We start from the raw sequence: 23,883 nt of genomic DNA on the forward strand, positions 1-23,883 counted from the left end.
CTGAATGAAAAGAATCTCACTCCTTTCACCACTTTTAACAGACAAGACTGTGTTTGATTGGCCAACCAGAAGTGACACTGTACATCCTATTTAGGTAACTTGATCACATGTTCACTGCTACTGTAGTGACATTGGTTCATCATTCATGGTGTGTCTAGTTGCAGTTTTAAGCAGATAAGATATGAATTCATAAATCAATGTGTGGTTTCACAGTCAAGTTAACACTGATAACAACATACAGTGGAGTTCAGTCATGCCAAAACCTTTGGCACACAACTGATCATTTTTATGAAGGCATGATAATTCAAAAGTCATCTGTCCAATACATTAAGAGTACAACATGGCAGATCAATATTCTTCATAATTCATCAACATGCTGCGGACAAGAGAACCCAGACTGTCATTGTTGCTGTTGTAAAGGGTCAGAATGTGATAATAAATAAAAGGTATGCTTCTTCAATATGTGTACTGTGGTCTCCTTTGAGAAAATACCCGAGCTAGACTGTTCAAAGACACAACATCTTAAAAGCTTTCCTGAAAAAGAATATGTCATTAGACTGAGACACTCATCAGTGTGGTCCTTCTTCTTTAAAGGTAGGGTTTGGTCAGTTTACTGGAAGCATTTTTTATTGTTTGCAGAAAATCTCTTGACGTCCTGACAGCAATCAATAAATAAAATGCTCTGGCAAATAAAATAAAATAAATCCATTAACTCTGGCTGTTGCAGGCCTCTGATAGGCTAATCCATTAGTCTAATTTGGCTTATATGAAAAGACTGGACAGGCTTCCTGTCTGTGTACCTACGTATCTATATGTGGTTGGTTGGAACATTTTCATGCTATAAGTGAAAACCTTGTAAATTCCCATCTGAAACCATTGGGATTATATGTAAAACCTATGGGATTACATGTGATATCTATGCAATTTAATGTGATATCTATAGGATTTCATGTCAAATCTACAGGATTGCATGTGAAGCATATGAAATTACATGTGAAACCTATGGGATTGGATATGAAACCAATGAGACAACATATGAAACCTATGGGATTTCTTGTTAAACCTATGGGATTCCATGTCAAGACTATGGGATTGCATGTAAACCTATGGGATTGGGTGTGAAACCAATGGGAGGACAAGTGAAACCTACAAGATTACATGTCAAACCTATGGGATTTCATGTGAAATCTATGGGCTTGCATGTGAATCTTACGGGATTACATGTAAACCAATGGGACAACATGTTAAATCTATGGGATTCCATGTGAAACCCATAAACTTGCCACTGACTGCTGCACAAAAACACAAATTTCATAACTTTGTTCAGTGATTTGGGTGAAAATGGATCTATTGTATGGATCAAATGTTAATGTGTTCTAATAAAGATGTGCTGTGCCTACAGAACACAGACTGTGAGCCTGTTTTTCAGCAGCTAACCGAGTAGCAGTAGCAGCAACTCACTGCTTTAGCGGCTAACCCTGTTAGCACAAAGCACTAACCTATAGCAATACAGAATAACTGGATAGGTTTTTCTGAGTGAGGTATGTTTATTTGGCTTTTGACATTATTGTGGCATTTTAACTGAATAATTTATTAAAAGAGAGTACATTTAATCAAAATGTCACATGAGTACCTTGCATTGCATATATGTGATCATTATTAGCACAAAACTAATATTAAAGCAAGTCATTGGGAGCAACTGAGGATAAAAAAAGTAAAACAATTATTTACAGTACAATGTGATAACAAATGTAACTGAATGTGCAGCATCAGTAAACCTGTTATTCTAGATATACTGGTTTCATTGGAAAAAGAAGAGTCTCTTCTGCGCTGCTAAAAATAATGCAAGGATTGCTTGCTTGGTTGCATTGAAAGAAAACTAAGCAACACCTAGACATCCTGTTTGAAACTAGGCTACATAGGCAGAAACAACAAAACCAGCGGGGGCTCTTACATATGCTTATGGTCGATGTTAGCAGGGTTAAATGTCAGCAAAGGTAAAGGCAGTGATATGGAAAGGAAGGGAAATAAACAGGTAACATAACCCCTGTCGAGAAATATTTATTTTTTATGCAAATGTCCTCTGATGGCGGTAACCCAGTCTTGAACCCTTGTTGCTAACAAAATATCCCCATGAGGAACTGTCCACAGATATTCATGGTCTCCAGTGGATTAAGCCCACTGATTTTGGTAATCCTCTTACCGTTCCTCTAGTGCCATTATGAGGTTCACATTTGTGTTTCAGAGTGAAACATCTTGACAGCTATTCGAGGGATTGCCCTGACATTTATTGTAGACATAAAAGTTCACAAAATAGAGATATAGACAGTTATTAAGAGACATTTGAATGACTTTTCCTCTAGCAATCTTTTTCAAACTAGCCTATTTTGCTGAGAATCCCGCACTGTTCACCATGACAGGCTCATTCTTGTTCGCACTACAGTGAAGGCCGGGCTGGGCTTTAGTGTAGATGCTCCAAGCAACACTATCTGAGCCAGAGCACTCCAGCTTGGTTAATCAGTTCTTCCCTGAGCAGAATGTGAGGCCATTTTATGTCCAAAGGCAGGTCAAATGTTCTGGATTGCTATTATTATTATTTTCTTTTGGGAGTTTTCCCTGGGTTGGAAATGGACATGGGTGAGTCTAGAACATGACCAGGGATTGAATAAGTGTTTCATCCATAGATTTGACTCATTTATTCCTTCTTTGACAGAAAATGTAACAGAGTTAGGTTGAAAAAATAGATAAAGGACAAAGAACACCAATTCTTAGGAAATGAATATTGTCTCTTATAGACCAAGAGTAGCTTTTAGTACAGTATAAATTAGTCTGGCCTGACATAATTGTACTGGTTTAATTGCAAAAATGATAAGATGTCAGGATTTTAGATTCATGTTTATCATCAAAAAAGTAACACTAGAGAATTCCTGTAGACATCCAGCTCTTCACCAGTGTGCTGCGGTGTGTTAGACGAGGTGATGTTACAGTACACACCATCAAGGCACAATTATGCATGACAGAATCGCTGGTTAAAGATTTTGTGCAACCAGCACCAGACTGTTGCAAATAATCACGTAAGTCTCTGTGCTTATCATCAAAGTTGCTACAGTTTCTACTGCAAATCAACAGGCATGTTGGAGACGGACACATTAAAAAATAATCTAAGGAATTCATGGAGCAATTCAAACTTCTCTCTCCTAACAACTCCCTCATGACTGTGTTCCTACCTCCAGAACACTGGAGCCGGTGCAACGACTGAGTCTGTCATCTTGTTTTTAACGAGCCGGGCCAAAGTGTGACCCGTAGCTCCACATGTTTAATTACAATACAGGAAGATGTGTGGCTGTGATGATGTGATGTCCATATTTCTGTTGAATTTTATAGTGGTATAAAAGATCGTTATTTTATAAACCCTCATGTATTTGTAGATCATTAACAGTCACTTTTAAATCGCATTACAAAGATTAAACAAATTGTCAACAATAGCTTTGGTTTGTAAAGAAGTCAAATCTATCTGACAAAAACTTTCAAAATAACTCATGAAACAAAAGAATACAACACGCACTTGCATTTTATTTATTGTATGGATCATTGTAATGACAACTTAAACCGAACACTTTCAAGCATGGAAATCATGGTGACCGTATTTCAGATGCTGTTCGTTCATATCTAAAACTCTACACATTCCAGACAAGAAAATAAAGATATAATACAAAATTGTTTTAAGGTCAAACTCACAATACAAGACACAGACATATAATACAGGATTATAACAATTTTCTATCTTACTCACAAAGCAGTAATGAAACATGTCCAGTTTTAATGCTTCACACTGGAGTACACACATTCATTGTTGGTGTTGTTCCTCTGTCTTCTTGATCTGTTGGGCAGGTTGACACTCAAAGCGGCATAATGGAGGTTGTCTGCGTCTCCGTGACCCTGGTGACAAAATATATAAGAATAAAAATTAATATGTTTAAAAGAATTAAATAATTAAGGTATCAAGAGAAAGGGTGTTAATTTACAGTCAACAGTTTTTATTTACCTCTGCATTTAATGTAGAGCGAGCTGAAGATCTCACTTGAGTCTCTGGTGATGAAACACAATTTCTTTTTTATTAAAATGCCAAATTCAATAAATAAAAGCTGAGATATATGAAATGGCCGTACCTGAGTAGCTTACTCTCTTCATCATCTTGTACACTGAGAAAGCCAGTAAAACAACCAGGATGGTGGCGAATGTCAAAGCTCCACTCAAGAAATACACCAAGACAGGAGAGTCCACTTTGTCTGCAGAGAGACAGACATCAGAAACAAAACCATACGCATGTTTTTGGTTTGGGGAGTAATGATGACTTTTTAGCAAACGAGACTGTCTTTGTGAGACAGTTACTTACCTTCAAAGTCCAGCTTGGTCCCGTCTCCAAACAGTATGTGTCCACATGAGGCAACAGCACAGTAGTAGGTCCCAGCATGAGAAAGATTCAGGCTCTTCATTGGCAAGTTGTAGACACAGGTGTGTGTTTGTGTGTTGTCTTTCCTCTCACACTGATCATTCCTGCCTCCATGGGTGTAAATGAGTCCTGGATGAGATTCTTGAGAGTGTTTGAACCAGTAAACACTGTGTTCTCCATCACAGGTCCCAGTGTGTACTGTACAGTTCAGAGTCACAGAGCCTCCTGGCTGGATGATCTCAGATGCTGACTGATGGACCGAGGCTGGGATGTTCAAACCTGAACCCTTCACACTGACAAAAAATCCTGCTGCAAATTCAAGATCTAATGAATCCCTTCTTGCACAGTAGTAAGCAGCTGAGTCTGAAAAGTGTACATCTAAGATCTGCAGGTGATTTTTACCATTTCCTAAATCCAGTGCGAAGCGTGGATTGTTCTTCCATTCATCATGAAAAGTGCCATTTTTACTAAACACATATGATGTAGAGATGAGTCTTGGTTTCTGTCCCAGACTTTGCTTGTACCAGAAAATCCTTGTTGAAGCAACCCGTTCATAGACACATTGTAAAGTCAACATTTTACCAACGTTAACCGATATAAAACTATTCTCTTGATGTTGAAGATTAGTCGCCTGCCCTGATGTGAAATGAGAGACAAAGCAAAAGCACAATTAATTTTATGTGAAATAATTCAGCATAATCGTTACATTTTTAAATATTTGAAACATTTCTATGAATCACCATACTCCGTACAAGTTAGGATCACAAAAAAACAAAACTCACCAATTTTCCCCAAGAACACACACGCGAGAGAGAAGACAAACACTGGAGAAGTCATCGTGCTCAAACTGCCGTGTTGAATGAACAACATCTTCAGGCTCTCTGCACTCTTCACAGACAAGACTGTGTTTGATTGGCCAAGCTGAAGTGACATGTACTGTATGTCCCATAAAGGAAACATGATCACATGATTACTGCCACCTACACTGTTATTTGATTCCTTGAATCACATGGTGAGAGGTGTATAAATTGCTGTTAGAGTCTGAAGCACTTTTCATAACTGCCGACATTCGACTGAAAAAGAGGGACATTTTCACATTTATCTGCAAATGGCTTACTCTCAATGCCCCCACCCCCATATAACCCTACACCACAGATTAATAGAACATTTAAAAAAATTGTTGAATGTAAAAATACTTTTAATTAGAATTAAAGTCATAGCTCGCCATTGAATAAAATAAAATGAAACATACAAAATGTACAAAAAAAAAGATGAGAAGTGTATATGAGAATAGGGCCACCACAGTTTTGAATTTTTTTAAGTGTTAAGTCATGGCAGATCAAAAAACACAGTAACACTGTAACCTAAGAGGTTAGTTCAATTTCTAGAGGAAATTAAGGTGTGCACCAGGAAGTGACAAGAAAGGTCTTATTTTTGCAATACTGCTAACCTTTGAATGAGATACGATGAAGATACTGGAGTGATGTCAATGGTTCGATTTAAGTTGCTTGCTTTATTTATAGTTGAGATAGTGCCAATCAGAAAAGATTGAGCAGTTGAACAGTTGAGTTTTTAGAAACTCTGCTGCATTCAAGTTTTGCTATCCCTCAAGTTAGCAGTGTGTGTGAGAGGAGTCATATCAGACTTGTTTGATATGTAAATTTGTGTGTCATCTACATAGCGTGAAATCCTTGACCATATTTCCTTAGGATTTGTCCAAGAGGCAGCATGTTAATTTTGAATGAAATAGGGTTTAGAATTGAACCTTCTGGGACTTCTGAGGTCGCACTCACACTTGGCCCAGTTGCTCCGTACTGTGCTGAAGCATGCTAGTCCCTCCTCCCGAGTCCCCCCGCTGGCCTGCGGTCAAATTGCTCTGGCCACAACCAGGCCTGAGCACTGTTACCTCTTGTGCATATATAATCATGTCATAGCGCGGTCGCAGCACAATGGAGAACAGCACAGAAAGCATCACTAAAACTTTACTGACTCTTTTGTGGCTCATTTTGTGTCGTTTTGGTCATAGACGGCCCTCTCACATATCTGTGTTTCTTGATTATGCAAGGCAGCGTAATACGCATGATTATACTTACATGTTGTGCACCCATGATTGTGCTTGTTCATGAGCAACCGTACCGTACCAAAACGCACCTTTTCTGGCTATGCCAGGGCCAAGAAAGTGTACCATGCTTGAGCACTGTACAGATCACTCACACTAGTCAAACAGACTAGATTTTGGTGGTTAAACGTGCATGGTGGATTGCCTAGTGTGAGTGCCCCCTTAGAGGTGCTGAGTAGAATGTGGACTTTGAAGTCACCCATCTTTTCTTTTTATTATGTTGAGTCATTGTAGTAGTCTACACGCTAATTTTTCAGGTTAAAATACACCGATCAACAACAACATTTAAACCACTTATAGGTGAAGTGATTTATATTGATCATCTCATTTACAATGCTATGTTATCCTGGGAAACCTTGGGTCCTGGCATTCATGTGGATGCCACTTGACACATACCACCCACCCAAACACAGACATAGTCCATGTAAACTACCTCCTGTCAACGGCACTCCCCGAAGGCAGTGGCCCCCCAGTAGGACAAAAACTGTCCAGGAGTGACGCAAGGAACATGGCAAAGAGCCCCAGGTGTTGATCCGATCCCCAAATTCCCTGGATCCCAACTGACAAGCATCTGTGGGATGTGCAGGAACAAGCCCGATCCATAGATGCCCCAGCCCCCAACCCACAGGACCTGAAGGATCAACTGCCAATTACCCAATGCCAGACACCACAGGACAACCCCAAAAGTCTTGTGTCCCTGCCTCGATGTGTCAGAGCTGTTTTCTACACACTATAAAGCAGGTGGCTTTAATGTTGTGGCTGATAAGTAATAAATGTTTAAATTTGTCCTTTCATTTGATGACAACAGAACTTCAACACAATGTTTAAAAATGCTTTATACACTTCTATTACTTATTCTTTCTCTTAGTGTTAGTAGTATTTATGTTAAGTAGAATTACAGAACTCATTTTGGAGTGTGGTAGTTATCTAAAGGGCCATCTAATGTACGTGAGAGTGCTCCCCTACATCCACTTCACCCTTACATCCTGCATGAAAAAGACAAAGCCTGCTGCACTAAAAGAGGTACAAAGCAAACTGTATGAAGGAAAGAGATCAACAGGTCTCAGAGTAATGACTGCAAGGTAGTGAACAGTAGCTAAAAGAGCCTCAGGTTCTAAAAGGATGAGCACCTGCAGTGGGGATCTGAGTCATCTGCAGGGTACCTTTAACCTATACAGTCTCCTTATACATGTAACCTGTTAAATGTATTCCGGTTTTAATCCGTCTGTGCCATTGAATGGCTGTATTGGCCATGGTGAGTATTTTTAATCCTCACACAACTAACTCTACAACCATTTAACCACCCCGAGAGGTTTGATGTCTAAGTGCAAGTTGTAAAAATCAGGATCTTTTTCTGTCTCTGCCATCAATCACATCTGATTTCAGCAACATTTTTCCATTTTCAACTTTGTTACCATTAATGGAGCATCCGTTAAATACAGTCTGGGAATGTGAGTCATAAAAGCTTAGTGCTAAAGTCAGGACTCATATATGTGCCTCATATGTCTGTTGTGTTAAATACATCTTTTGAGTTGTAGGTGTAGTTACAGTTACAGTTGAAATGTGTGTCCAAAAGGCTGTTGTATGGATGAGGTTAGTCACATGCTTTGATGATACGAGTGGCACTTCCAGGCATTGAACACATATAGTTTTTCATCGTCAAAAAGTTTTATTAATAGATTTCTTTTATCAGTGATGACACAAAATGTACATGGAAATGAAAAAGAATGAAAGATAAAAGACATATAATATTGCTGATTTGTGTTGTTGCTCAAAACCAAAGAGGGGGGTTTGATACAAAAAAATCTGTCCTTCTAAATGTACTTGTATGTTAAGAGATACATGTTTTTGGTGAGAAAACTAAGTAACAGTGAAACCACCACAATGCAAAGGCGCGCTAAGAAACCTTACCACAAGGAAACTATAAAGAGACGTCAGAGGATCTACATCTAAACCTACATGAAAGTCCCCAAGAGATTCTTAGAAACTGACACTTTACTCATGCAATGCAAAAGAAACATGTCCAGTTCTAGAGCTTCACACTGGAGTACACACATTCACTGTCGGTGTTGTTCCTCTGTCTTCTTGTTCTCTTGGCGTGGTTAACACTTAAAGCAGCATAATGCAGGTTTTCAGCTTCTTGGTAACCCTGGTAACAAAGTATAAAAAGAGTAGATCACAATTTGGTTCCTAAAAACAGATTTCCACAAGATAGTTAATTATTAAAGGTGGCTGAATAGCTGTTCAACAGTTAATCAAAACTGCACTCACCTCTGCATTTTCTGCGGAAGGTGGAAATCTTGCTCGAGACTCTGGTTGTGAAACAGAAAATGTTTTAATCCCAAGCTAAATTAAGAGAACACAAGCTGCCAGATAAACAACATAACAGTTCCAGCTACCTGTAGGCTGGCAGCTGTTTCTCTTCTTCATCTTGTACACTGAGAAAGCCAGCAAAACCACCAGGACTGTAGTGAATGTCAAAGCTCCACTCAAGAAATACACCAAGACAGGAGAGTCCACCTTATCTGTAGAGAGTAAGACATCAGAAAGAGCTTGTAGTATGTTTTTACCCAAGGGTTGGTACAGAGGTAATATGGCTAGACAAATCCATTTTATATATACAGCTCAAAGCCAAACATTTACAGTCTGTACAGCATATGATTAAGCCCTTTATTGGGATAAGTAAAACACTCTCATGGGTAAGCAAGCATTGACTTTTTTTTTTAACAATAAATTACTCACCCTCAAAGTCCAGCTTGGTCCCGTTTCCAAACAGTATGTGTCCACATGAGGCAACAGCACAGTAGTAGGTCCCAGCATGAGAAAGATTCAGGCTCTTCATTGGCAAGTTGTAGACACAGGTGTGTGTTTGTGTGTTGTCTTTCCTCTCACATTGATCGTTCCTGCCTCCATGGGTGTAAATGAGTCCTGGATGAGATTCTTGAGAGTGTTTGAACCAGTAAACACTGTGTTCTCCATCACAGGTCCCAGTGTGTACTGTACAGTTCAGAGTCACAGAGCCTCCTGGCTGGATGATCTCAGATGCTGACTGATGGACCGAGGCTGGGATGTTCATACCTGAACCCTTCACACTGACAGTAATGCCCTCTACAAATTGTAAATTGTATGTATATAAACTTAAGCAGTAGTAAGTAGCAGAGTCAAAAATGTTCAAATCTGTGATCATCAAGTGATTTTTGCCATTTTTTGTATCCAGTGTGAAGCGTGGATTGTTCTTGAATTCTTCATAAAAAGTGACATCTGTGTCATACTTGAAGTAACTAGAGATGAGCCTTGGTATTTCTCTGACATTTTGTTTATGCCAATAAAGCCTTGCAGGAACATCAGTTTTATAGAAACATTGCAAAGTCAAGTTGTCCCCGGTTTCAACAGATACAAATCTGAATTTCAGATCAGTCGCCTGAGCTGAAATTAAATAAAAGACAAAACAAATGAAGCGTTAATGTAATGTGACAAATTTGGGTAATCAGTTAAATATATGAGAGACATTTGTTTGAGAGCGTACACTACACTAGATTAAAGTCACAAAGAGCAACTTACCCATTTTCATCAAGAACAAACATGTGAGCAGAAAGAGAGCAAACACTGGAGATGTCATCGTGTTCAAGCTGCTGTGCTGAATGAAAGAATATTGATGGTTTCTCTACTCTTCAGAGACAAGACTGAATTTGATTGGCCAACTAAAGTGACACTCTATGTCCCATATAGGGAACATGATCACATGCTCACTGTCATCTATCGTGTTAAGTTGTGGGTTCTGAAAAAACGCTCAGGTGGTTGGAGATATTTAAAGAACATTACAGCTCATAATTGAATTTATATCCCCGAAAACTTCATATCCAGTATAAACAAAGCAGTAAGAAGATCAATGTCTAGTTAAAAACTGATGGTCATTATGTTTAAGATGTACCAAAACAAAGATTTAAGCCATTCATTCATAGCTATTATTATATGCTAATACTCAACTCTCTTTCCAAGCTATTGTGCAGTGAAACAACACACTGTACTGTGTGATGTATTTATGGGGCTTTTTTTAAATTTAACAATAAATGTAAAACGTATGATGCCTTGATCATCACAATAAAAATTCCAATCATCAAGGCTCCACGATAAGGTACTCAAAATAAGATCTTTCCTGTTATTCAAACTAAAATGTATTCTAAGTTGCAGTACCGTCAAAGGTGACCTGATAAAGGCTAGAAATTATCTAGCTGACTCTAGCCAAATTCATAGTCATAGTCACTGCCATTCTTGTTCTGTCCACCAGAGGCCCCCTGGTTTTTATTTTTGCTCCAACATTGCAAGTTCCTCTTGGATGCTTTGTTGGTTTTTGGTTTGTGATTTTATATGTGAGTTCCTGTTACCTGGAGCTGTTACCCGACTACCTGTCGGCCTGCCTCTTGCCTGGCAGAAGAACAAGATGAAACCTTTAAATGGGTGGAGTCTTCATCCAGCTTCCCAGTCAGCTATCCTGCAGCATGCTTAGATGGCAGTCCCTGCCAACCCACAGCCAGACCTTCAGTTGCCCACCTCATGCTTGTCTGACACCCTTCTCGAGTTCTCAGCCCTTGATTATCACTGAGGCCAGTAGCAAGCTCCAGTCGCTAGCCTGTATTCCACACACTGGATGCTTATCCACCAGCCTGCACCAACATACAGCTGAATGTTCTGAAACCAACAGCTGCTCCTTACCGCATGCACTGTTGCCAGCCTCCAGAGCGGTTCTGTCTATCACCAAACCATGAGGCCATCCTGAGAGCAGCTCTGCCCATCTAGTTGTCCTGCCTGTCCTGGAGAGTGGTCCAGCCTTCATCGGCAGCCTTTAGAGCAGCTCCATCTGAGTTGCCTGCTCCAATCTTCGGCCCTGCCTCCTGGTCGCTCACAAGTCCTGCTCCATACATTTGTCTTGACCCTAGGCTGTCCATCTTAAGTCCTTTGCTCCACCCCTGACCATCCCCTACGCCACACATGGGAAAAATATGGCTTGGGACTGGCTCTGGCCGCAGACCATCTCAATCTGGCCTGTCACGACCTCCAAAAATAAAACAATTTCCAAAAAAAAAAACAATAAGGGGCAGCACGTTAATGAATCTTGAGGCCAACGACTGCAGCGAGTGTGCATTGCGATTTCAATTGTTTCCTACAAAGGGTGCTGTCTATATTTCGATTGGACAATAGTCACACTGTATTTCATCTGGATCAATTTTATCCAGGTTTTCTTCCCATTCTGTGATCATTCTGCCTTTAAAAGCTCCTTCTTTATGACAAAAAAGCGTTTTGGCGCCATCGGTATAAATAAAAGTACGGATAGCACTTACTTTGGACAACAAAACTTATAGTGAGCCTTGTGACAATAAATCTGCTTGTGTGCGTGTGGTGTTTGTGTGGCTGTGTATGACTGAGAGACAGAGAGAGTGACAGAAAGAGGGAAAAGAAGGTGGAAAGTGAACTATTGCACACATTATGGTTTTGTAAGTCTTTTTTGTACGTTATTAATACGTTAGGCCAAATCTGAACACTGCTTTGTCAGTCATTGACCCACCCACCCACACCTATGATATTTTCTAGTAAAGCTAACCCAAACCCGCCTGACCCAAAGGTGCGTTCCTGGATCCCCCAGGTCCCACTCATCACTAGTGCCCAGACAACAGAGGTCAGTTTGAAAACGTCAGTCTGTCTTGTTGCACAGTGACTCAGTGTATGGAAGTAATTGATGAAGAACTGTCTGCTGAATTGTCAAAAAGACTTCACATACAGGCACACACAGAGGATGCTAGTTTTGTTTGGCTCTGCGTATGTGTGCTGAACTTTTTCTGTGATGAATCTCAACAAGTCATGTTACACATCACGACTGACTGATAAACACCTGTCCTACGTGCTGCACATTTAAACATCAGACATGACACTCGACTTGGAAGGTTTTGCAAAGAGAGGTGACAGTCTCAACTGTTCCCACTAGGCTTAATTGCATGGATAGGCATTGCTTTTCATGTTATCATTCATAGATATCTAACAGTTATAATGCATATTAGCCTGGGCTTTTCTTCATTCAGTGTTGCAGGTCCATTCTGCATTTGGTGCTAAAGTTCGAGTCAGTTGCACAACTAAAGACAGTCTCACACAGTTAGACAAGTAATAACAGAACAGAAAATGATTTGAGTAAAATGAATGAATATTTCATTAAAAATTACAATGAATTTGTTCATAGTGTCTGTAAATATAAATTAATATTTTCTGCAATTATTAGTGTAAATATATTCTCCAATGGTGAACATTACATTTTGACCATTGTGATACAGTCTGCCTAGAGTCCATATTTTTGATGTAATGCAATGGGTTTTATCAGTGACCTGTGCAGTAGTACATATCAGGCAATTGGCAAAGTATAAGCACATTTAAAAGTTCATACTGCACTTAAGTTGTAACCTCAGTGAGTACCCCAGTTTTACACATACAGCCGTAAAAGATCTTGTATTTTGAAACATGTCACCAGACCATCTGGGTGGGAAAATATCCTGTTGTAGAGCAGTCTGTCCAATGTGTACCAAATTCATGTAGTTCATCATAGTTCTGCACTGTGTGTTTAATGTTTGGATTCAATTTCCCAATTTGTGGCCCTCTGGAAAGAAATGTCGCCCACCCCTACCATAGACAGTCTGCCTCAAGTCTCCTGCTCACTAGTTCCCCCTAAAGATATTTCACCAGCCCATTCCCCCTCAGTTCATCCTAGTTGCTTTGTCGACTACAGGCTCCCTGCCTTCCTGCGTGCCTTGTGGTCCTGGAGCTCAGTTGATAAAGCTAGTTTGCCATTAATCAGAAAATTGGACAGCAATGGTGAGGAAAGAGGCAATGGAGATCAGAAGAATGAGAAAAGGAGTTCAATGGGGAGACTATGATGACCTTGGAGGATATATGTTGCATTTGTGCCCTTTTGAAGTTGCATTACAAGTCGACATGTAAATCTTGTTCATCTTAACAGTTGGAACTACTACAGGGACCGTCTGAGTCACCCGCAGGGCACCTTAAACCTAGACAGTCTCCTCATTCATGTAACCTCTTAAATGTATACCGGTGGTTCCGACACATATACTCGACCCGTTTTAGCATTTTATACTTTTCTTCTTTAAATCCGTCCGTGCCACTGAAGGTAATCAAATCCAAATAGTAATGGTTGTATTGGCCATCGACAGCATTTTTAATCCTCACACGACTTACCTCGCAAACATTACCAATACTTAATTATAATAATGAAAGTAATAATAATATAACCAATGCTTTCGAGCATCCGTTAAGCACAGTCTTTGGGAATTATAAGTCATAAAAGCTTAGTGTAAAAGTTCAGAGTCATGTATGCATGTCAGTTGTGTTAAATACGTTGTTTTAATTGTAAATGTTGTTTCATCAAATGTGTGTCCAAAAGGCTGTTCAGAGGTAAATTTTTATTTTTTAGACCATTGGCAATGTATAAATGAGGTCAGTCACATGCTTTGGTGATACGAGTGGCCCTTCCAGGGATTGAACACAACAAAAAGTTTCATTAAAAGATTTATTTGATCAGTGATGATGCAACATGGAAATGTAAAAGATAATAGATAAAAAACATATAATATCACTGATTTGTGCTGGTGCTCATAGCCTAAGAGGAGCTTGAAAAAAATTAAACTGTCCTTCTAAACAAACGGGTATTTTAAGAGTTTAAAAACATATTTTTGGTAAGAAAAAAACGTAGCTACGGAACCTTATCACAATGAATCTACAAAGAGACGTCAGATGATCTACATCTAAACCTACGTGAAAGCCCCCAAGAGATTCTTAGAAACTGACACCTTACTCATGCAATGCAAAAGAAACATGTCCAGTTCTAGAGCTTCACACTGGAGTACACACATTCATTGTCGGTGTTGTTCCTCTGTCTTCTTGTTCTCTTGGCCTGGTTAACACTTAAAGCAGCATAATGCAGGTTTTCAGCTTCTTGGTAACCCTGGTAACAAAGTATAAAAAGAGTAGATCACAGTTTGGTTCCTAATAACAAATGTCCACAAGACAGTTAATTATGGTGCTATAAGAAGGGGAGGAATAGCTGTTCAACAGTTAATCAAAACTGAACTCACCTCAGCATTTTCTGTGGAGGAAGGTGGGACTCTTGCTCGAGACTCTGGTTGTGAAAAACAGAAAATCTTGTTTTAATCCCAAACACAAGAGAACACAAGCTGACAGATAACAAAAAAGATAAAAGTTCCAGCTACCTGTAGGCTGGCAGCTGTTTCTCTTCTTCATCTTGTACACTGAGAAAGCCAGCAAAACCACCAGTATGGTGGTGAATGTCAAAGCTCCACTCAAGAAATACACCAAGACGAGACAGTCTGCCTCATCTGTAGAGAGTAAGACATCAGAAAGAGAGCTTGCAGTATATTGTCTGTTTTTATCCAAGGGTTGGTACGGAGGTTACATGACTTGACAAATCCATTTTATATATAGCCAAAAGCCACACATTTACAGTCTGTACAACATATGATCCTCTATCATTAAACCCTTTATTGGGATATGAAAAAACACTCTCATGGGGAAACGACCATCGCATTTTTACTACTCGTCAGATTAGCAATTTCTAACAGTAAATTACTCACCCTCAAAGTCCAGCTTGGTCCCGTTTCCAAACACGATGTGTCCACATGAGGCAACAGCACAGTAGTAGGTCCCAGCATGAGAAAGATTCAGGCTCTTCATTGGCAAGTTGTAGACACAGGTGTGTGTTTGTGTGTTGTCTTCCCTCTCACACTGATCATTCCTGCCTCCATGGGTGTAAATGAGTCCTGAATGAGATTCTTGAGAGTGTTTGAACCAGTAAACACTGTGTTCTCCATCACAGGTCCCAGTGTGTACTGTACAGTTCAGAGTCACAGAGCCTCCTGGCTGGATGATCTCAGATGCTGACTGATGGACCGAGGCTGGGATGTTCAAACCTGAACCCTTCACACTGACAGTAATGTCCTCTAAAAATTGTAAATTGTATGTATATAAACTTAAGCAGTAGTAAGTAGCAGAGTCAGAAATGTTCAAATCTGTGATCATCAAGTGATTTTTGCCATTTTCTGTATCCAGTGTGAAGCGTGGATTGTTCTTGAATTCATCATAAAAAGTGACATCTTTGTCATTCTTGTAGTAATTAGAGATGAGCCTTGGTTTCTGTCCTAGAGTTTGTTTATACCAGAGAAGTCTCGGATGAACATTAGTTTTATAGAAACATTGCAAAGTCAACTTGTCCCCAGTTTTAACAGATACAACTCTTCTCTCCTGACGATCAGATGAGGAGAATTTCAGATCCGTCGTCTGAGCTGAAATTAAATAAGAGACAAAACAAATGAAGAGTTAATGTAATGTGACAAATTTGGGTAATCAGTTAAATATATGAGAGACATTTGTTTGAGAGCGTACACTACACTAGATTAAAGTCACAAAGAGCAACTTACCCATTTTCATCAAGAACAAACATGCGAGCAGAAAGAGAGCAAACACTGGAGATGTCATCGTGTTCAAGCTGCTGTGCTGAATGAAAGAATATTGATGGTTTCTCTACTCTTCAGAGACAAAACTGAATTTGATTGGCCAACTAAAGTGACACTCTATGTCCCATATAGGGAACATGATCACATGCTCACTGCTATCTATCGTGTTAAGTTGTGGGTTCTGAAAAAACGCTCAAGTGGTTGGAGATATTTAAAGAACATTACAGCTGCAATTTATGTCCCCGAAAACTTCACATCCAGTATAAACAAAGCAGTAACAAGATCAATGTCTAGTTAAAAACTGATGGTCATTATGTTTAACATGTACCAAAACAAAGATTTAAGCCATTCATTCAAAGCTATTATTATAAGCTAATACTCAACTCTCTTTCCAAGCTATTGTGCAGTGAAACAACACACTGTACTGTGTGAAGTATTTATGGGGCTTTTTTAAAATTTAACAATAAATGTAAAACGTGTGATACTTTGATCATCACAATAAAAATTCCAATCATACTGGACTTAGAGTCCAGTATTCTGACTGGGACTCTAAGTTGCAGTACTGTCAAAGGTGACCTGATAAAGTCTATAAATGGTCTAGCTGACTTCAGCCAAATTCTCATTTCCTCAGTCATAGTCACTGCCATTCTCGTTCTGTCCACCAGATGCCCCCTGATTTTTATTTTTGCTCAAACATCGCAAGTTCCTCTTGGATGCTTTGTTGGTTTGTGCTTCTATATGTGAGTTTCTGTTACCTGGAGCTGTTACCTGCCTACCTGCGTCATGGACCTGTAAGCTTTGAATCAGATTGTTTTGAGAAAATCATTGATCTGCGCCAGCTATGCCTGCATCGTCTACTCCTGTGGTCCTGCTCACACCATGGCATGTTAGTATGAACTGGCCAAACATTGATACATGAGATGATTTACACCTTTCAGGACCTTGCAAATTATTGCTGTAACACCCTCAATATAAGGAAGCAAACAAGAATGCAGGTCATGCACTTGGGGGATATTTTTTCCAGACTTTGCCTGGCAGAAGAACGAGCTGAAACTGCAAAGGGGTGGAGTCTTCATCCAGCTTCCCAGTCAGCTATCCTGCAGCATGCTTGCCATCAGGATGATAGCCACCAGCCTTCACCCTGGCCTGCTAGCCTCCAGTCTGCACCTCAGTCTGCCAGCAGAAAGCTTGCACTCCAGTCAATTAGACTTGGGGTTGTGAGCCTGAAGCTATCCCACTATCTGTCTGCTCTGATCCTGCCTGTCGTGAGCACTATCCTACACTACCCTACCCTGCTGTGAGCCTTCAATAAACTGGAGCCACCCTGACACCCAGCAGTCACTGTTTTAGGGTAACTGCATGGTCACTTTACTGGAACCCATGGAGGCCAAGACGTGTTGCCATGGCATCCGACGCCATTGGCAGTAGTAGCCGCCCACTGCCCCAAAGCCTCAGTCGCCATGTGGTCAAGACCCCAGTCAGCTATGGGTGCATATGTCCTGCCCAGTGGAACACCCCGCCAATATCCAGCCTGATCTCCCAGAACCCCCCTTGACTGTCCATACTGACACCCAGCCAGACCGTTAGATGGCAGTCCCTGCCATGGCAGTCTTGTTTGGCTCCACGTATGTGTGCGAAACTTTTTCTGTGATGAACTTCAACAAGTCACGTTATACATCACGACTGACTGATAAACACCTGTCCTATGTGCTGCACATTTCAACATCAGACATGACACTTGACTTTCATGGTTTTGCAAAGAGAGGTGACAGTCTCAACTGTTCCCACTAGGCTTAATTGCATGGATAGGCATTGCTTTTCATGTTGTCATTCATAGATATCTAAGAGTTATAATCCATATTAGCCTGGGCTTTTCTTCATTCAGTGCTGCAGGTCCGTTCTGCATTTGGTGCTTAATTTCGAGTCAGTTGCACAAGTAAAGACAGTCTCACACAGTTAGACAAGTAATAACAGAGCAGAAAATGATTTGAGTAAAATGAATGAATATTTCATTAAAAATGACAATGCATTTGTTCATAGTGTCTGTGAATATTAGAATTTTCTGCATTTATTTGTGTAAATATGTGGACTCTAATGGTGAACATTACATTTTGACCATTGTGACACAGTCTGCCTAGAGTCCATATTTTTGATGTAATGCAATGGGTTTTATCAGTGACCTGTGCAGTAGTACATATCAGGCAATTGGCAAAGTATAAGCAAATTTAAAAGTTCATACTGCACTTAAGTTGTAACCTCAGTGAGTAGCCCAGTTTTACACATACAGCTGTAAAAGATTTTGTATTTTGAAACATGTCCCCAGACCATCTGGGTGGGAAAATATCCTGTTGTGGAGCAGTCTGTCCAATGTGTACCAAATTCATGTAGTTCATCATAGTTCTGCACTGTGTGTTTAATGTTTGGATTCAATTTCCCAATTTGTGGCCCTCTGGAAAAAATTGTCGCCCACCCCTACCATAGACAGTCTGCCTCAAGTCTCCTGCTCACTGGTTCCCCCTAAAGATATTTCACCAGCCCATTCCCCCTCAGTTCATCCTAGTTGCTTTGTCGACTACAGGCTCCCTGCCTTCCTGCCTGCCTTGTGGTCCTGGAGCTCAGTTAATAAAGCTAGTTTGCCATTAACCAGAAAATTGGACAGCAATGGTGAGGAAAGAGGCAATGGAGATCAGAAGAATGAGAAAAGGAGTTCAATGGGGAGACTATGACGACCTTGGAGGATAAATGTTGCATTTGTGCCCTTTTGAAGTTGCATTACAAGTCGACATGTAAATCCTTTTAGTCTTAACAGTTGGAACTACTACAGGGACCGTCTGAGTCACCCGCAGGGTACCTTAAACCTAGACAGTCTCCTCATTCATGTAACCTCTTAAATGTATACCGGTGGTTCCCACACATACTCGACCCGTTTTAGCATTTTATGCTTTTATTCTTTTAATTCGTCCATGCCATTGAAGGTAATCAAATCCAAATAGTAATGGCAGTTTTGGCCATCGACAGCATTTTTAATCCTCACACGACTAACTCTGCAAACATAACCAATGCTTAATAATAATAATAATAATAATAATATTAGTAATAATGTTTGGGAGTATCCATTTATCACAGTCTTTGGGAAATATGAGTCATAAAAGCTTAGTGTAAAAGTTCAGACTCATATATGCATCTCAGATGTCGGTTGTGTTAAATACATTGTTTGAGGGGCGCTGTTTAGCTCAGTTGGTAGAGCGGGCGTCCCATGTGCAGAGGCTTTGCCCTCGCTGCAGCAGCCCTGGGTTCGAGTCCCGGCCTGGGGCTCTTTGCTGCATGTCACTCCCCCCCTCTCTCTCACCCTGATTCCTGTCTGTCTTCAGCTGCTCTATCAATAAAGCCATGAAAAGGCCAAAAAATAATTAAAAAAAAAAAAAAAATACATCTTTTGAATTGTAAATGTTGTTTCATCTGCACCAAATGTGTGTCGAAAAGGCTTTTCACAGGTGAATTATTATTTTTTAGACCATTGGCGATGTATTGATGAGGTCAGTCACATGCTTTGGTGATACGAGTGGCCCTTCCAGGGATTGAACACAACAAAAAGTTCAATTAAAAGATTTATTTGATCATTGATGATGCAATATGTACATTGAAATGAAAAAGAATGAAAGATAAAAGACATATAATATCACTGATTTGTGTTGGTGCTCAAAGCCTAAGAGGAGCTTGAAAAAAATTAATCTGTCCTTTTAAATGTGCTGGTATGTTAAGAGTTTAGATACATGTTTTAGTGAGAAAACAAATTAGCTACGGAACCTTATCACAATGAATCTACAAGAGACGTCAGTGTATCTACATCTGAACATACGTGACAGCCCCCAAGAGATTCTTAGAAACTGACACCTTACTCATGCAATGCAAAAGAAACATGTCCAGTTCTAGAGCTTCACACTGGAGTACACACATTCATTGTCGGTGTTGTTCCTCTGTCTTCTTGTTCTCTTGGCCTGGTTAACACTTAAAGCAGCATAATGCAGGTTTTCAGCTTCTTGGTAACCCTGGTAACAAAGTATAAAAAGAGTAGATCACAGTTTGGTTCCTAATAACAAATGTCCACAAGACAATTAATTATGGTGCTATAAGAAGGGGAGGAATAGCTGTTCAACAGTTAATCAAAACTGAACTCACCTCAGCATTTTCTTTGGAGGAAGGTGGGACTCTTGCTTGAGACTCTGGTTGTGAAAAACAGAAAATCTTGTTTTAATCCCAAACACAAGAGAACACAAGCTGACAGATAACAAAAAAGATAAAAGTTCCAGCTACCTGTAGGCTGGCAGCTGTTTCTCTTCTTCATCTTGTACACTGAGAAAGCCAGCAAAACCACCAGTATGGTGGTGAATGTCAAAGCTCCACTCAAGAAATACACCAAGACGAGACGGTCCACCTCATCTGTAGAGAGTAAGACATCAGAAAGAGAGCTTGCAGTATATTGTCTGTTTTTATCCAAGGGTTGGTACGGGGGTAATATGACTTGACAAATCCATTTTATATACAGCCAAAAGCCACACATTTACAGTCTGCACAACATATGATCCTCTATCATTAAACCCTTTATTGGGATACGAAAAAACACTCTCATGGGGAAACGACCATCGCATTTTTACTACTCCTCAGATTAGCAATTTCTAACAGTAAATTACTCACCCTCAAAGTCCAGCTTGGTCCCGTTTCCAAACAGTATGTGTCCACATGAGGCAACAGCACAGTAGTAGGTCCCAGCATGAGAAAGATTCAGGCTCTTCATTGGCAAGTTGTAGACACAGGTGTGTGTTTGTGTGTTGTCTTCCCTCTCACACTGATCATTCCTGCCTCCATGGGTGTAAATGAGTCCTGGATGAGATTCTTGAGAGTGTTTGAACCAGTAAACACTGTGTTTCCCATCACAGGTCCCAGTGTGTACTGTACAGTTCAGAGTCACAGAGCCTCCTGGCTGGATGATCTCAGATGCTGACTGATGGACCGAGGCTGGGATGTTCAAACCTGAACCCTTCACACTGACAGTAACGTCCTCTAAAAATTGTAAATCGTATGTATATAAACTTAAGCAGTAGTAAGTAGCAGAGTCTGAAATGTTCAAATCTGTGATCATCAAGTGATTTTTGCCATTTTCTGTATCCAGTGTGAAGCGTGGATTGTTCTTGAATTCTTCATAAAAAGTGGCATCTTTGTCATACTTGTAGTAATTAGAGATGAGCCTTGGTTTCTGTCCTAGAGTTTGTTTATACCAGCGAAGTCTCGGATGAACATTAGTTTTATAGAAACATTGCAAAGTCAAGTTGTCCCCAGTTTTAACGGATACAACTCTTCTCTCCTGACGAACAGATGAGGAGAATTTCAGATCAGTCGTCTGAACTGAAATTAAATAAAAGACAAAACAAATGAAGCGTTAATGTAATGTGACAAATTTGGGTAATCAGTTAAATATATGAGAGACATTTGTTTGAGAGCGTACACTACACTAGATTAAAGTCACAAAGAGCAACTTACCCATTTTCATCAAGAACAAACATGCGAGCAGAAAGAGAGCAAACACTGGAGATGTCATCGTGTTCAAGCTGCTGTGCTGAATGAAAGAATATTGATGGTTTCTCTACTCTTCAGAGACAAGACTGAATTTGATTGGCCAACTAAAGTGACACTCTATGTCCCATATAGGGAACATGATCACATGCTCACTGCCATCTATCGTGTTAAGTTGTGGGTTCTGAAAAAACGCTCAGGTGGTTGGAGATATTTAAAGAACATTACAGCTCATAATTGAATTTATGTCCCCGAAAACTTCATATCCAGTATAAACAAAGCAGTAACAAGATCAATGTCTAGTTAAAAACTGATGGTCATTATGTTTAACATGTACCAAAACAAAGATTTAAGCCATTCATTCAAAGCTATTATTATATGCTGATACTCAACTCTCTTTCCAAGCTATTGTGCAGTGAAACAACACACTGTACTGTGTGATGTATTTATGGGGCTTTTTTTAAATTTAACAATAAATGTAAAACGTATGATGCTTTGATCATCACAGTAAAAATTCCAATCATACTGGACTTAGAGTCCAGTATTCTGACTGGGACTCTAAGTTGCAGTACTGTCAAAGGTGACCTGATAAAGTCTATAAATGGTCTAGCTGACTTCAGCCAAATTCTCATTTCCTCAGTCATAGTCACTGCCATTCTCGTTCTGTCCACCAGATGCCCCCTGATTTTTATTTTTGCTCAAACATCGCAAGTTCCTCTTGGATCCTTTGTTGGTTTGTGCTTCTATATGTGAGTTTCTGTTACCTGGAGCTGTTACCTGCCTACCTGCCTCATGGACCTGTAAGCTTTGAATCAGATTGTTTTGAGAAAATCATTGATCTACGCCAGCTATGCCTGCATCGTCTACTCCTGTGGTCCTGCTCACACCATGGCATGTTAGTATGAACTGGCCAAACATTGATACATGAGATGATTTACACCTTTCAGGACCTTGCAAATTATTGCTGTAACACCCTCAATATAAGGAAGCACACAAGAATGCAGGTCATGCACTTGGGGGATATTTTTTCCAGACTTTGCCTGGCAGAAGAACGAGCTGAAACTGCAAAGGGGTGGAGTCTTCATCCAGCTTCCCAGTCAGCTATCCTGCAGCATGCTTGCCATCAGGATGATAGCCACCAGCCTTCACCCTGGCCTGCTAGCCTCCAGTCTGCACCTCAGTCTGCCAGCAGAAAGCTTGCACTCCAGTCAATTAGACTTGGGGTTGTGAGCCTGAAGCTATCCCACTATCTGTCTGCTCTGATCCTGCCTGTCGTGAGCCCTATGCTACACTACCCTACCCTGCTGTGAGCCTCCAATAAACTGGAGCCACCCTGACATCCAGCAGTCACTTTTTTAGGGTAACTGCATGGTCACTTCACTGGAACCCACAGAGGCCAAGACGTGTTGCCATGGCATCCGACGCCATGGACAGTCTCAGCCGCCCACTGCCCCAAATCCTTAGTCGCCATGTGGTCAAGACCCCAGTCAGCTATGGGTGCATATGTCCTGCCCCAGTGGAACACCCCGCCAATATCCAGCCTGAACTCCCAGAATCCCCCTTGACTTTCCATACTGACACCCAGCCAGACCGTTAGATGGCAGTTCCTGCCATGGCAGTCTTGTTTGGCTCCACGTATGTGTGCAAAACTTTTTCTGTGATGAACTTCAACAAGTCACGTTACACATCACGACTGACTGATAAACACCTGTCCTATGTGCTGCACATTTCAACATCAGACATGACGCTCGACTTTCATGGTTTGCAAAGAGAGGTGACAGTCTCAACTGTTCCCACTAGGCTTAATTGCATGGATAGGCATTGCTTTTCATGTTGTCATTCATAGATATCTAACAGTTATGATGCATATTAGCCTGGGCTTTTCTTCATTCAGTGCTGCAGGTCCGTTCTGCATTTGGTGCTTAAATTCAAGTCAGTTGCACAAGTAAAGACAGTCTCACACAGTTAGACAAGTAATAACAGCAGAAAATGATTTGAGTAAAATGAATGAATATTTCATTAAAAATGACAATGCATTTGTTCATAGTGTCTGTAAATATAAATTAATATTTTCAGCAATTATTAGTGTAAATATATTCTCCAATGGTGAACATTACATTTTGACCATTGTGATACAGTCTGCCTAGAGTCCATATTTTTGATGTAATGCAATGGGTTTTATCAGTGACCTGTGCAGTAGTACATATCAGGCA

At 40.2% G+C, this 23,883-nt stretch overlaps 4 protein-coding genes across 4 annotated transcripts; all 4 read right to left on the reverse strand.

The window, feature by feature from the left end:
* Nucleotides 1-3,819: 3,819 nt before the first annotated feature.
* On the reverse strand, nucleotides 3,820-5,290 carry LOC141003353 (uncharacterized). The gene is made up of 5 exons (XM_073474678.1): nucleotides 5,236-5,290; nucleotides 4,397-5,089; nucleotides 4,170-4,289; nucleotides 4,046-4,089; nucleotides 3,820-3,939 (listed from the first exon to the last, which is right to left on the reverse strand). The coding sequence occupies exons 1-5, from the start codon at nucleotides 5,288-5,290 to the stop codon at nucleotides 3,820-3,822; spliced, it is 1,032 nt and encodes a 343-aa protein (XP_073330779.1).
* A 3,311-nt stretch (nucleotides 5,291-8,601) lies between these two features.
* Nucleotides 8,602-10,191, reverse strand: LOC141003354 (uncharacterized). Its single transcript, XM_073474679.1, has 5 exons — nucleotides 10,134-10,191; nucleotides 9,315-9,998; nucleotides 8,972-9,097; nucleotides 8,844-8,884; nucleotides 8,602-8,721 (listed from the first exon to the last, which is right to left on the reverse strand). Exons 1-5 carry the CDS (start codon nucleotides 10,189-10,191, stop codon nucleotides 8,602-8,604), a joined length of 1,029 nt encoding a protein of 342 aa, XP_073330780.1.
* A 4,263-nt stretch (nucleotides 10,192-14,454) lies between these two features.
* LOC141003356 (uncharacterized) lies at nucleotides 14,455-16,121 on the reverse strand. The gene is made up of 5 exons (XM_073474680.1): nucleotides 16,064-16,121; nucleotides 15,221-15,928; nucleotides 14,840-14,965; nucleotides 14,705-14,748; nucleotides 14,455-14,574 (listed from the first exon to the last, which is right to left on the reverse strand). Exons 1-5 carry the CDS (start codon nucleotides 16,119-16,121, stop codon nucleotides 14,455-14,457), a joined length of 1,056 nt encoding a protein of 351 aa, XP_073330781.1.
* Nucleotides 16,122-20,028: 3,907 nt separating this feature from the next.
* Nucleotides 20,029-21,695, reverse strand: LOC141003357 (uncharacterized). The gene is made up of 5 exons (XM_073474681.1): nucleotides 21,638-21,695; nucleotides 20,795-21,502; nucleotides 20,414-20,539; nucleotides 20,279-20,322; nucleotides 20,029-20,148 (listed from the first exon to the last, which is right to left on the reverse strand). Exons 1-5 carry the CDS (start codon nucleotides 21,693-21,695, stop codon nucleotides 20,029-20,031), a joined length of 1,056 nt encoding a protein of 351 aa, XP_073330782.1.
* Between the last annotated feature and the right edge of the window lie 2,188 nt (nucleotides 21,696-23,883).

The sequence above is a fragment of the Pagrus major genome, chromosome 10 (assembly GCF_040436345.1).
Source record: "Pagrus major chromosome 10, Pma_NU_1.0".
Lineage (NCBI taxonomy): Eukaryota > Metazoa > Chordata > Actinopteri > Spariformes > Sparidae > Pagrus > Pagrus major.